At 44.1% G+C, this 15,006-nt stretch overlaps 1 protein-coding gene across 3 annotated transcripts in view; it reads right to left on the reverse strand.

Annotated features, from left to right (window-relative positions):
• Positions 1 to 560: 560 nt before the first annotated feature.
• The window catches only part of RASD2 (RASD family member 2), a 41,596-nt gene continuing 27,150 nt past the window's right edge, over positions 561 to 15,006 (reverse strand). For 2 of the 3 annotated variants that reach the window (XM_069231206.1, XM_069231204.1), the window contains exons 2-3: positions 13,409 to 13,685; positions 565 to 4,034 (exon numbers count right to left, since the gene is read on the reverse strand). In XM_069231206.1, the coding sequence (XP_069087307.1) occupies positions 3,499 to 4,034; positions 13,409 to 13,676 (804 nt within the window). In that variant the 5' untranslated portion in view covers positions 13,677 to 13,685 and the 3' untranslated portion in view covers positions 565 to 3,498. Of the gene's footprint in view, positions 4,035 to 13,408; positions 13,686 to 15,006 lie in introns of all 3 variants that reach the window. The other variant, XM_069231205.1, reaches the window with a different exon arrangement.

Here is a 15,006-nt window from a genome sequence, read left to right on the forward strand (position 1 = left end):
GGACGTATGGATCTCACTCAACTCTAATTACTGCTGTATTTTCCTACCGAAATTCCAGTCAGCCATTTTCTTTCTTACTCCAGGGCCCCTGATCCTGTTACTATGCCACTTATCCTCTCCATCGTTACTCCTGACTCCCTCTTTCCTTTCACCCTCCAGTGAGTCCCAAATTATATTTTTGTTATGGTGTTTTGAGCATTACACTCTAATGCCAAAGGTTTATTTCTAATAAAGGTTTATATGATAATTGTATATGTTGTAAGATAGAGGAAGAAGGTAAATGGAAGTGCTTTAGTTTAATGCTGATCTACTGGAATTATATGGCAGGAAAAGACAAAATTATGATGCAGGGCTGACCAATTATTGTGGCAAGAAAAGTCCAGTTATGAATTTACAATGCCAATAGCTCTAACTCAAGAAAATGCGAGACCTATTGCATTGCAAATGCTTGTTTTGTTTTAGGGGGTTGTTTTCACTTTCCTGACTGCCACACACAACACAGGCCTCTTTACAAGCTTCAGCAAACGTAAGGAAATATACCATAAAGACACCAGACCAGCGAGTGAATCATACGATCAGAGGGATATTTATTTCTGAGCACACACAAACTATTCTTCAGTTAGATAACACTGAGAGTAAATATAAGTGGAATATAACAGAGTACAATACACCAAGAAGCAGTGTCTTTGTTACAATCACCATCTCTGTAGGGGTTTTAAAGTGTCCTGAAGAGGATGGTAAACGGGGAGAGGAAGGAAAACCAGCAGAATGGCCGGCTGCCAGAGTACATGTTCTGCTGTGAAAGTCTGCCAAATGTCTGATTTCCACGGATGCTCCGCCCTTCCCTGGCTGCTCAGAGCGGTGGTGGACTCTCCATCACCTGCAAGCTCAGCCTTTTGCTGGTGCTGTTGCCAGCTGTGCTTTTCACAACTGCTTGAGAGGTGATGTAGACCTAAATTACAAGTGTGTTGGAATTGGGTGAGGGTAGATACCAATGCCAAGGGGTGTAATACTTACTGAGTATCAATGTCACGCGAGGTATTAACCGGGTGCAAAAAGTACCCCATATTCAAAGTTTCCTCTTAAAATGTAGGAATTGCATGCAGGTTTGCTGCTTTTCACACCGATTTCTCTATGTCTCAGAATTTACCAAGTATTTTTCCTTCAATAAATTATGGCAGGTTAATGTGCAGAAAGTAGAGGTCAGACTGGGCTCCAGAGGGAATAAGGTTAACTGACTAATATAGCTCCAATCCTTTTCTCAGTTCGGGGAGTCCTACTCTGGTAAAAACCTCCCATCACTGCACCCATCAAACTAGAACCATCATTTCCCTTTGCTTCGCCAACCTTCTGGCCGCCCCTCTTTCTCGGAGATCTAGTTTAGGAGCGAGAGTGTTCTCACTCCATGTCTCAAAAGTTGAATTAATCCTCTCCCCCCTCATTTAAGAGAGCTCCTGGAACGTGTTGTGCTTTTTTCATGAACCTTTAAACGTGTTTTTCTCTATTTATGCTTAATTTTCCGTCTCTCGCTTCTACGTTTTCACCACTCCAGCGAGCTGTCTTTAGCAGGGCTGTCACCTGGGGGTGGCTGAAGGGACGTTTTGCCCAGATCCCAGGATTTAGCAGGTATATAAAGCAAGCCTGACACTGCATTTATTGGCGACTACCACGCGCAGAATGCTGTAGCCGCCACGTTGTCTCTTTTCCTTGTGGCTTTTTTTTTATCACAGTCAGGTGTTTGTGCCACCTGGAAGAAACAGAAAATGTGAGGCCCCACGTGAAAGTTTTTGACCCGAACCCCACAAAAACCTCTGACAGGCCTGGTCTGTATGGAGTGGAGTAGTCATCACACTTGCCCATTGTGCTCCCAAGGAAGTTTTACCAGGCGAAGTGAGCACGTGATCTGAAGTGTATTTACAGAAGAGATTATCATCTCGGCAAAAAGGGAGCAGGTTTGTATCCGTGCGGTAAACGTCATTTTCTCTACCTTGAGAGGCATGAAGGGCTTCTAGGTGAATGGATGTCAACAACTGTGGTTGTTTGCCTTACTGCTGAAAGCAAAACTAATGACCTACAAGAATACAACCTGCAAGTTATTGACTTGCACTATATCAAGTTAAGCATAGTTAAGGGAGTGTAGATTTACTGCTCTGTTCATCTACATACCTTAATGATATTCTGCAAGTTAATATCTTGCTTTCAATATGACTGCTGGTCCATATTTAAAGGTGGATATTGTGGTATTGCACTACATCTGAGGGGCAAAATCAACGGCCACAAACCGCAGGCACAGTCTGCATCCTGATGGTGACACTTCTTCACATCACAGGGCGAGGAACCACTGCAAAGGACCAGAAGAGCATGCAGGTGCGTGTGAGGAAGGCAGCTGGAGCGATAAAACAAAAAGAGAAAGTGAGGGACAGGACAGAACTGTGAACAGAGATAAGGGATGAGGGGACAGTGGAGACGGAAGGAAGAAAAGAGAGTCATATCGAAGGAAGTTGGATAGAAAAGTTGGAGAGGGAGAAGACAGTGATGCCTTAGAAGGTAGGAGGAAGATGAAAGAGAAGACAATAGTTGGGGGAAATGACGGAGCTGAAGGAGTTTGGAGAGAAGCCAGATCACGATCAGTGGCTTTGAGATGGAAACAAACGTTTGGAATGTCTGCTTCTGATGAGCATGGGGTGGTGAGCTCTGAATCAGAAGGAGGCCCTATTCTGTGACCTGTCAAATGATAAAACATAAACTTCCATCCTGCAAACATCACTCACTGCTTGACTGCTGGTGCCATTTTTGAATTATGGACCCCAAGTGGAAGTTTTGAAGGCGCCCCAACATGGTAAAATCCTCTTCTGGCCTTCAGTGAGTCTTCTGGTGACTTACAACAGTTTTTGTCCCTTCACCCTTCGAAGAAGTCTCAGGCCTCAAAGTGGACACACTTGAAGATGCTCTTGGGCAGTCAGCAAGCGAGAAACAGGCGGGTGTATTCTTTAATCACTCTGTGGTGCCACTTTGATTGTGATGAAATATAATTTGTGGGTCCGCTGCTTGGAGGCCATACACATAACTCGTTTAGGTTATCAAAAATATGTGCAACTCAATGTCCAAATCTTGCAGAGGGTGGCAGAAAATGACAAGGTGCCATTTATGCATCCCCCCACCCTCCAATCCATAGTTATTGGAAGCCGATATCACAGGGACCCTGATGAAAACTTTCTGGACCTGGCAAACATCTGCTTGCAGCTACCTTGGAGTTCTGAGTCAGAAGAACACTCGAAATTGTGCAAGACCACAGCAACATTGTTTTTTATGATATCATGTAATCTTGCCAGTTGGTCAAAGTGACCACCAACATGCAAAATGCCATCGCTGAACCATCCACTTTAGAAGAAAGGATGGATTCAATTAATCTGTTTGTTTCTCTATAGTCAGGTTTAGCTCAATTAATGAATCAGTTTGGCTGCCACCAGAAATCAGGGTGACTGTGGCCAACATCTTTCACTGGACAGTACACTTCTCACGACCCCGCTCTTCCCCTAGCACCTTAGAACGGATGTACTTGAGATCGCTGTTGACGCTGGGTCGCCGAGCAGCTGGCGAGACCATACCATAGGCTTCTCCAGCCTCTTTGAGGCGGCGCCGCATGTGGAAGGGTTTCTGACGAAAGGCCTCACCACCATGCTGCAGGGAGAGCCGGCGATGGAGGGCTGGGCTCATCTCATGGGGCAACTTGGCCAGGCCAAGGAGTACCCGGAACATCTCATCCACATTGGTGTTCTTCTTAGCTGAAATCTCCAGGTATGCACCATTCTCATCGCCTGCCACAAGGTGCTCTGCCTCATCCAGTCGCACCTGGCGGCGGTGGCCTTCAGCCCGGTCACTCTTGTTGCCGCATATGACCATCGGGAATGCGCCTGGCTCCTTGGCCTTGTCTTTAACACATGACTTCACCTCCAGGATCTGGTTCCGCAGCCTCTTAACTTCCTCAAAGGATTCTCGGTTATCTAGACTAAAGACCAGAATGAAGACATCACCTGGGTGGTAAAGGAGAGATAAAAGAGTGCCTTAAAAACCAAACCTACAATAAAAATCAAAAATATTGACATTGGATACACTTCTCTTACAATTTCACTGGAAAATGGAACATAACCGAAATTCTACACAAAAGAAGAATACAAGAAACAATGATAGGAACACAGAGAAAATTGAACCAGAGATAAAGTTAAAAAACCTAAGGGTCTGATTTAGAGTTTGACGGAGGGGGTTACTCCATTACAAATGTGATGGATATCCCACCTGCCATATTACAATCCCATAATAGCCCATTGAGATCGTAATATGGCAGACGGGATATCGGTCACATGTGTGACGGAGTAACCCGCCTGCCAAACTCTAAATCAGGCCCAAAATATTTAACCAGAAAGACCAAAAAGCAAAAAAAAGAAGAACTGAAAATAAAAAGAGTCGCAAAAACCTGCACACTGATTTTAAGGCTATACCTAGTTAGGAATTGAATTTAAAGCTCATTGAAGAAACTAAAACCAAAACTAGAGTTCACTGTAATTAGGAATCAAAACAAACAATTACATTAGGGATTAAAACCACAATTAGTCGTTAAAACTAAAAATGAAATTAGGAACTGTAACTAGGAACTTAAACAGTAATTAGGAATTAAAACAGTCTAAAATTTTAAACTATGACTAAAACTGAAAGGAAACACAAATAGAATTGTAAATTACAAGTACATCTGAAGCATTAAATTAATAAGTGAGTAAAAATTAAAGGTTAAACTGGAATTAAGGAATAAAACTCAATTTAGTTCAAACTAAAATTGATAGTAGGTTCAAAATTGAAACCAGACTCTAGCATTAGGAATTATTGCTCACAAATAGAAGGGTTTATGAAAAGTGAAGCGGGGCCTTAAATAGAAATTCAAAAGTTATGGTGCATCCTGAAAAGCTATCTTCCCAAGAGGATGTTGCGCTGAAGGGGGGTGAACTAGTACATTGTGTGTCACCACCTATCTCCTATCCTGCTCTGACAATGAGAATGTAGGGATCCCAGTGTAAATTGGGAGATGTTGCAAAGCCTCCTGAAGAGTTAAGTACCCACAGCACATCATTTATCGTGGATTAGCTACTATTGAGTGGGTGCGAGTCTCCATCCCTGGGCGGTGTGATTTATCAACAGAATTACATGGGTCCTGTGATATGTCATTGGTACTGTGAACTGGAGAGGAATGGATTTTCAAGAGCTCCACCTCCACTATCATAAGAAGCTCATGTTGCAGTGTGAATGTGGGAGTAACCATCTACTTAGGCAATATTCGGTGGAAATACATATGTGTGCCAATCCATGTGTGCAGCACTTGATAAATGTCTCTTTCATGCCTATCCTGAACCAGTCTCTACGGCAATTTCTCCTCAGAGCAAGAAGGCGAGTGCCAGGCCTGCAATGCAGGGCCATCAAGAGATGGGGGGATAACTTTACTGAGGTGCCATACTGAGGTGGGGGGTGATTGTCAGCCACCTGCCACCAGAAGGCATTGGAAAGGGCCAGCACATGGGATATCCAGCTAGTGGCAGGTAAGCCAGAGACACCAGATGTACCCAAGATTGGGTTGTGCAGAAGTGGCCAGGGTGTCGTGTTTAGCGCCTGCATTAAAAGTGGCAGATTGGTGGTGCAGGTCATCCTGCCAGTTCACTCAGACAGATTCCAGCTGCTGGGTTTTCAGAGCGAGAGGAAGATATATTTCAACAAATGCACACCAATGGACTGCTCGATCTCCAGCTCATACTTTAAAATGCTCAGCTCCTTTATGGACTATGGATTACAAAAAGCACAACCGGAGGGACAGGGAGGAGCTGCACTACCTGGGTGACTGGCTCTTCGTGGGGCAGCCATGCTCTAAGGAGTGCAGTGAGTTGCTACAGGCTTTCCAGGCTTCTGCAGAGTTCCTTGCTATCCCTCTAGCAGGGAGAAAAACAGTAGACCAAGTCACCTAGTCATTGAGTTTTACTCTGTGGCTAGAGTTTGCTGGCTGCCACAAGACAAGAACCTCATCCATAGGATGGCAGCAGCAATGATGTTTGGGCATGAGAATGCAACCTTCAAAGAGATTTAGGGCCAGATGTAGCAAACGGTTTGCGAGTCGCAAACGGCGAAAATCGCCGTTTGCGAGTCGCAAACCTGAGTTTGCTATGCAGAAATGCATTTTGCGAGTCGGAACCGACTCGCAAAATGCATTTCAGAGTCGCAAATAGAAAGGGGTGTTCCCTTCCTATTTGCGAGTCGCAGTGGTATGCAACTCCATTTGAGTCGCAGTTACCATCCACTTGAAGTGGATGGTAACCCATTCGCAAACTGGAAGGGGTCCCCATGGGACTCCTTCCCCTTTGTGACTGGACCCCAAATTATTTTTTCAGGGCAGGTAGTGGTCCAAGGGACCACTACCTGCCCTGAAAAAATCCGAAACTAAAGTTTTTTTTTTTTTTTTTTAAGTGCAGCTCGTTTTCCTTTAAGGAAAACGGGCTACACTTGAGAAAAATAAAAACTGCTTTATTTAAAAGCAGTCACGGACATGGAGGTCTGCTGACTACAGCAGGCCTCCATACCCGTGAGTGCCCATAGTCGCTATGGGGCCGCAATTTGCGACCCACCTCATTAATATTAATGAGGTGGGTCTTTGCAATCCCATAGCGACTCGCAGACGGTGTCTGAGACACCGTTCTGCATTGCAAATTGCGAGTTGCGAGTTGCAATTTGCGTGTCGCTCGGACTCGCAAATTGCAAGTCGCAATTTGCAAAGTTGCTACATCTGGCCCTTAGTGCCTGGAAGGTCAGCTAAGCTTCACAGCCAAGATGAAACTTCAGTAGAGAGTTTTTGCACATCGATTGGCTGTGCTTTCCTACCATATTATGCTAGGGACTGGGGGAAAGCTGTCCTTAGAATGTGGGACATATTTTTGAGAGAGTTCAAATGATACTTAATTTTGGAGTAAATCCTGAGTGGACAGCTAATGCTATTCAGTACTGCACCATTTACATTTATTTACTTAGTGCTTACTACCACTTTGTGGGGCAAGGAAGTGTTTGCCTAGATGGGTAGAATGCTACACCATATAGAGAGTGCCGCTGGACGTATGTGGGAAGTGTTTTGATGTTGTGCATGATGTCCACCGAGGTGTGGTTATCATGATATGGAACGCAGCACATAGAAGCGTAGTGGATGATGAAGTATGAGAGACAGATCCACATTTTTATGGTGTTCAGTATGCTGGTAGCTTTGAAAAGCTCTGCAGGTCCCTCTATGGAATTCTTTTAGGTCGAGCAAAGCAGCACGAAAGTGCTGCTTTTAGACTTTTCATCTATTCTGTGGGCTTTAAACACACCCATCACTTTCATTCGTTCCTGGGCTTGCCTTTCAACAATCCCTTGAGGTCATTGCAAATTGCTTTACGTTTGTCCTGCCGTGAAGCTCTTTTGTTACGCTTTGCAGACTGACCCTATTACATGGATTATTGCACAATTGCCAATATACTTTTGAGAGGGTGAACTACTTTCTAGGCGAGAGCACAAGTGCTTTGACCTGTTGTTAGTATTGGGGGCTTTCATACACCTCACCCCCATCACTGTCCCTCATTTGTGGGTTTGCCTTTCAAAAATCCCTTGATGTCATTGGTGTGCTTTACGTTCGTACCGCCTTGAGGGTGCTTCATTACCGCCTTGGGGACCAACCCTGTTACATGGATAATTACACGATTTCTGATACACTTTACTTTGAGCAAACTCCTTTTTAATTTTGTCTCTGTCACACTCATGCACATGGGGACCATAGCGCTTTGAACCTCCATGCAGTGTGAACTTGATCGGCGGTCAACTCCACCCACCCACCCTCTCAAAACTAGAACATACACAAGTCAACATTCAGGCTAAAATGCGTTGCCCTTTAACTGGATTTTTCTCCTCTACATCACTGGTATCTGAAATCTGTGTAATTTCGTACTTGATTTTAAGGCTGCATACTTCCTGTGGGATGCTTTTTTCCCATAGTATCACATGATTTCTATTTTGGATGAGAATCAACCAGGAGGCAACAGGACAGCTGCACGCACCATTACGCTACAAAACACTGCTTGCGAAATACCAATATCATGCTGTTTTTTTTGCAGGTTGAGTCCCTGAAACGGACTTGTTTGTCTTCCACTTTGTCAGGCAATGCTCTCTCCATGCAATTTGTGGGAGGTCTACCACAAAATACTTAATTTTATTCTCACTGGTGGCATGTGCATTTACTGATTACAAATTATGCGGTAGAGTTGACCAATTTATTTGGCAAGAAAATTCCAGTTATGAATTTACAACACCAATAGCGCTAACCAAAGCAAATGCGTGACCCATTGCATTGCAAATGCTTTTTTCTTTTGTCTCTCCCCTCTGCTCTCCATGGCGACTATGGCACTTTGAGGGCGATCCGTGCAAACTCAACTGTGGCATAGGAGAGCTCGTCACATTGTTCACACTGTTACCTAATCAGTCATTTCAGTTTTGCTTTTGTCTCTCCCCTTCGTGCTTTCACAAAACCCTTGTAATTGGTAAATGCTTTACCTAAATAAAAACACAGAAATCATTGAAGCTTTATTCCCGGCACAGCAGGAGACCCAATACTACAATATTCACTGCACTCCGGGAAATTCACTCCCTAATGCTTTGCAAGGCATTCTTTTTACAAAACATTTGTGCTCATAACTCAGCCTGTAGTGCACCACAAAGTGCTCTTTCAGTCTAGTTCATCTCTAGGTCCCCACACTAGGTTAGTGGGGACCCCAAAATAAGAACCTAAATATTCCAGTAGGCCTACTAGCCCTTTAGTCATATATGCAGGGCCACTGAAATTATGTGGCAGAAAGAACCAAAATATGCAGCAGGGTTGACCAATTTATTTGGCAAACTAAGTCCAGTTATGCATTTACAATGCCAAGAGCTCCATCTCAAGTAAATGTGAGACCTATTGCATTGTAAATGCATGTTTATTACTATAGTCTGCTTAGTTGTTTACTGGACTGGGTTGTCCAATCTGAGATTGTGTGTATAGGTGTAGTCCTAAAATGGCATGGTTGAAGGGAGAGAGAAGTGGAGAGATCTGTAGAGATGGGCATTGTTACTATCATCCCATACCCGAGTGTCATTGTGAGATGTAAAGCAGATTCCCGAGTGTATAGATATTTGGGACTTGCATGCAGCAGTGGATTAAATTGAAGTCCTTCGACTATCCCAGTAGTGTGTGACAGATCTCTTCAGTTATTCCACACCTGTTCATTTGGTAATGTCTGCTTTTCTGGCTAAACAGTACTGATGGTGGACAGCGCTCATAGCAGATATGACTTATGTGAGTTACAAATTGCTGCATTTTATGGTTTTAGTATTGTTGTGGGCCTTAATAGTTATATAGGCAAGTACATATCTATGTAAAGCAGTGCCCAACCATAGTTAGCCCTTTTTAATGTACCTGCATATCGAAAACAATTTGCTGGTAAGGTTGTTTCTAATCTGAGGGTTGTAAATTGAGGATTGCGCTTGAGGACGCAACAGTTTTTTAAGCTATGTTGCCGGGATGTTGGGTGGTGCAGTTATTTAGGAAATAGACGTGTTTTCAGCTACCTTCAGAAGTATTTATGGATGAAGAATGAAATACAGAGGGACTGACCTGTTTTTATTGACAGAGGTTCAATGAGTTGGCACCGGAAGCAGATCAAGGCGATGAAACTATTAATGGAAGAGGGGGGCACTCGGTGGAATATCAGTGAGTTAGATGAGTCAGGCCACAGTCTACAAAAAAATAATTTAAGTGTCTGAATATTTTCATGTGGTGTCTAGTAATGGGAACTTAAATGTGGCAACTGAACTGATGGAAGTAGTTCATGCGTGCATGGGCGAGCCTATAGAACCAATAAGTTAAGGGCTCACTAGCGGAGGTGGTATATCTAGTCAAATTGGGGAGTTTTGAAGACTCAACAAAGGGACATTATTAGAAAGCAGTGATAAAAGGTTGGGCAGGTTCAAGGGACCACTTCATGATACCAGGCAGTCCACTAACTTTGGACTATAAGACTCAATTTTGGATGCATTGCCAGGCATGTACGCATTGGAGTTTGAGATGATACACTTCAGTGCAGCCTTTGCAATAGTTGGACATTCAGCGTAGAAAGGCTGAATCTAAAGAGTCTACCCTGGGGGTAGCTCTGCTGGGTGGGAGGAATGACACATTGAGGATGGCTTCATGGAAGTTAGGCTGAAAAACTCCAGGCTGCCAAAAGCCATACAACTGGGCAAGCTTACCTCAACAATGCTAAATGCTGGCCAGTCTGCCTCTTCAGCTTGTCCATGGACCAAAGGTTTACAAGGAGCCCTGTCTGTGCATGAGGTTATTTTCCCTTTAACCAGTTTCTAATTTCTGGTAGTTATGAGGACGGCCTTGGGTGGGCTAGGGCTGTAGCCACAGAAATTTGGAAACCATTCCTTCTTCTCTTTCTCTCATTGCAGTGCTAGCTGAAGTGTAACATGCATCCCTCACTGTCCTCTCTCTAGCCAAGTCTCACCCACGTCCACCAGTCTTACAGGTCACTCTGCTGCAAGGTGTCTCACTCACTGTCTCAATCTGCTGGTCCCTCTACCACCAGTGGCTCTTCACTGTGCCCTTGTTCTGTTTCTTAGTTGAGGTCGTCCATCAGGGCCACAACGGCCTCTTCCTGCAAGGCATGGCACAGCTATAGAGTCCGAGTGGCAGGGCACTCCGTTCCTCTCTTTACTCCTCAGAGGACGACTGACTCCCCACCCATGGGTGCTGCTGCAAGGATTCCTGGGGCAATTTTGGTTGTATTCTGCCCAAAAGCCAGTGGCTGGGAATTTTACCTGGTGGTAGGAGTGCCTCTTTCCACTCAGGCCAGCCTCTAACAAAACTATATGTAGGCACCTGCTGGAGGTAGCTATCAGGTTGGATTGACCATGTGACCACTGGGGCAAACGGCACTGAAGGGCCGCTGTTGCTTCTCAGTCCTTCTCACCGGCCTGGGCTTTCTTTCGGACACTAGGCAGGGGGTGGCCAACTCTGCTTGCTAGCACACGCCCCTACAGGAAATACTCTGCCTAGCTCATCCAGCTCCAGTGACGCCTAGGACAGACCTAGTGCACCTCATTTCTGGCCACTTGCAGATTGCTGCCTCATCACCTGCCCCTCTCATCAACAAGGCCACTTTTTTAAGGTCAGGGCACAACAAGGCAGCAGAGGTGTGTTAAGGCATAGGCAAAGTAGGCAACTGCGCAGGGCCCTCACCTTCCAAAGGGAGCCCCTGGAAAAGACACTTGGACTGTAAGAAGAATCTCTTGTTCTCTCTCTGAATACTTCTGGATCTGATCCTGTCTCTCTCTACCTAACCCCACCTAACTACTCAATTTTTCTGTCTAGTCTTTATCTAGGTCAGCTATCTCTTGCTCTCTCACCTCTCTTTCCCTACCTTGCTTACTCATCTTTACCTCTCTCTGCTCATACTTCCCCCTAATTTACTCTCCCCCACCCTGTCTATCTTGTCTCTCTTTCTACCTCATGTGGCCTATCCCAGATACTAACCACCCCTTGCATTGTGTCACTTCAAGGAGACCCGGATGCCCCGCTGCACACAGGTACCTCTGTACTGAGTAAACTGTGCATATAATATATTTTATTTTTGGTTCTAGTGGATGCAGAGAGGGATATGCCTGACACAGTGAGTAATATACAAACTGTAAATAAAGACTTTGTCGCCAAATAGCACGTGGGGAAAAGTGTGCTTGAAGGGACATGTAAAATAAACACGTTTTAGCAGTTTTATCTACTGTGTGCCTCCGTTGCTTAAAGGTTAATGTATAAATAAGTATTGTTTGAAATAATTTGGTATTGAATTAGCTGAAAATGGGCATAAAATATTAAGTTGGTCCGCACAAGGGCCCAAAATATGTCTTGCCCGGAGCCCTAAAAATCCTTAAGATGCTCTTGCAAGGCAGCGCCTGTCAAGAGATGTCTGGTGACTCCACCAGTGCCGGGTGGAGCACGGCCATGCTTCATTCCTGTATTTTTTGGCAAATTTTCTGTTTCTCCCCAATTTGATTTCACGATCCACCTTTGACGTGGGTGAAAGAGCGATTTGTGAACTGTAAATAAAGCAATCCCAATGACTAGGGTTCTGAAATGATGCCAGGGTAAAGCTTGAGACGAGCCTGCAGAGAAGAAGCTGGCAAAATGGCCTGACAATGTATCTGTATTTGTAGTTAAAATTTATAAAGCGCATTAGCCCAAAAAGGTATCAAAGCGCTAGGAGGAAGCATCATAAAATGGGCAGGGGAAACAACTTAGGTCCAAATTTAAGAGGGCCTAGCGCCACTGATTACCACAGTAGTGTCATTATTTTTTATGCTAACTTGGCAATAGTGTGGCAAAAACATCGTGCTATATTTACAAAGTGGCGAAATGCTTGCATTGCGACACTTTGTAAACCCTTGTACCACATTATGCCTGCGCCAGTCATATTGTGTGCAAGACGGGCTTTCCCCTGTTACGGGGACTGCAAGATGGCGCAGTGGAATCAAGAAGATTCCACTGCGCCATTTTTGCGGCATTTTTTAACGCCTGCACGGAGCAGGCTTTAAAAGGAGGTACACCATTATTAATAATAATGGGCCTTCATCTACTTTGCAGGATTAACACCAACATTTCTGGCGCTAATCCTGCAAAGTACAACAATAGTGTACAAAATGTTGATGTTTTTGTCCCTAACCTGCGCCATAGTGCACAGTATGTTTAATACGGCGCATACATAGTGGGGTTAGAGGGCGCTAAGAGGCGCAAGAAAAGTGGGGCTGCATATAATGCACCACCACTTTTCTTAAATTTGGCCCGTAATCAGCCAACAGTGAGGGAGTCCATCCCTACCAACTACTCTAATGTGAAAAGCCATGTTTTCACTTTTTTACAAAATTGTTGCTAAATACCTCTACATGTACTGAATTTTATTGCTTTCTCCTTGCATTGCCTAAAGCTCTTTCTGGGTGGTCAAGTAACAAACATGCAGGAACATGTGGTGCTGCGTTGGTGCGTTCTGAGAGAATAGAGGCTGGAAAATAAGGCCTGGTGCTTTGAAATGTTCAGAAACAGTATTTTCTGGATATCAGGGTTACAAAATCTCAATTGTCTGTGGAATCACTGAAACCTTCCTAAGCCATGGTGCCACGAACCCCAGCCCAATCACTGCTGCCCTTATGACATCTATATATAACCATTTAATGAAATGCAGAGATATATATTGGAACACTGGTTGTGAAGAACAGAACAGATAGAAAAATTGGGTACTGGCCCATCTGCCCACCCCAGACTCACCAGTGAGAATGGACAGCCGCCGAGTTGCTGGGAAGGGGTGATTGCCTGACGTGTCTAGGATATCTAGTTGGTAAACATCACCGCGGATGTGGTAGACCTTGCGGTGGAAGTCCTCGATGGTGGGTGTGTACTGCTCCTCAAAGCGGCCGTTTAGGAAGCGCCCCACAATGGCTGTCTTGCCCACACGTGAGGCACCCAGCACCACCATGCGGTAGGAGTTCTTGGCGGGAACGGCAAGTGCGCATGGTGTGCTGGGAGAAGTCTTCATCGCCGGGACCTATGTCAAAGGGCAAGAAAACGTGGCAGCCATGTGAGAAAGACGCAGAGTAACTAATACCTAGTTGTTCCTCAGAATGATTGAGTCTCTCGTTATAATTACTCATTGTCAAAAATGATGTCGCGCATAGCAATTTTTCAATTCCTCACAGCCACATTTTGTAATCACTCACAGGCATATATTAAAATCACTATGATTCATATGCTGTAAACTCTCACACATTCATATTATATGTAGTCACAGTCACATCTTATGGTCACTGACAGCCACACATTGCAAACTTACATACTCTTTCAGCCGCGAATTACAATCATTCAGTGCCATGTACTATGTTTAGGTTTACGATTTTATTGTATTTAATTTTTTACATTCTACCTGTATCTATACATACTTAGTCTTCCTTAATGTTATGGGTATTTGGCCATTTTATCCCGTCGGTGTAAGAATTAAGTTGCAATTAGTATACTTTCACATTTATTTAGATGACAACTGTACACTCATACTTTGATGTCCATAGGGTTTTAGTGTACTAAGTAGCTACGTACAACAAAACAATTGACTAACTAGAAACCTGAGCAATCTAGTACGAGCACATTACCATACAAGCAGTTATTCTGCCTTCATCAGGAAATCTTATAATGTTTTTAACTCCCTAGGCTGTCTACATGGACATCTATTGGAATGCCGGTCATGTTTAACAGCATTGAAATACACTCAATAGAAGAGCACATTTTTTTGTATATTAAAAAAAAACACAGATAAGGAAACAGGTTGTTTTCCATCTGTATACGCGTGTCAAAAAATCTGTAAAACTGTTTTGGAATTAGTGACGCTCTGTTAAGTATAATGGCATGATACTCGCAGGCGAGTGTTATTACCACTGTTAGGCGCATGGAAGTAACCCCCACAAACATGCGTCAGCCACTCCCAGCCATGTGTTATAGTCAGTCCTTGTTAAATGTTATCATCACTTTCAATTCCAGCTTAATATAGTGACCTAAAGTCATTTGTTATAATGGCTTTAAGCCACAGGATCTAATGACTCCCCATATTTTGCTGAAGTGGCACTGTGCTTCAGGTCACTAAGAGAGATTGAATCCACATTGGCTCGGCTTTAGAGCTACAGACCACTATAACTGCTCAGTGTAACAAGACAGCCCAAAGCCAACTGGCAGCATTAAGCATGGTGGACCTCATTCAATTGTTTGAAAGAACAGCTTGGGATCTCCTGCACTGCTGGCAATGGTTTAGTTTTCTATGCCGGATCTGAGTCAACAGATATGAATTGGTAACATCACCTCATAATCAAACCAGTCACTTA

The sequence above is a fragment of the Pleurodeles waltl genome, chromosome 4_2, assembly GCF_031143425.1.
Source record: "Pleurodeles waltl isolate 20211129_DDA chromosome 4_2, aPleWal1.hap1.20221129, whole genome shotgun sequence".
Classification (NCBI taxonomy): domain Eukaryota; kingdom Metazoa; phylum Chordata; class Amphibia; order Caudata; family Salamandridae; genus Pleurodeles; species Pleurodeles waltl.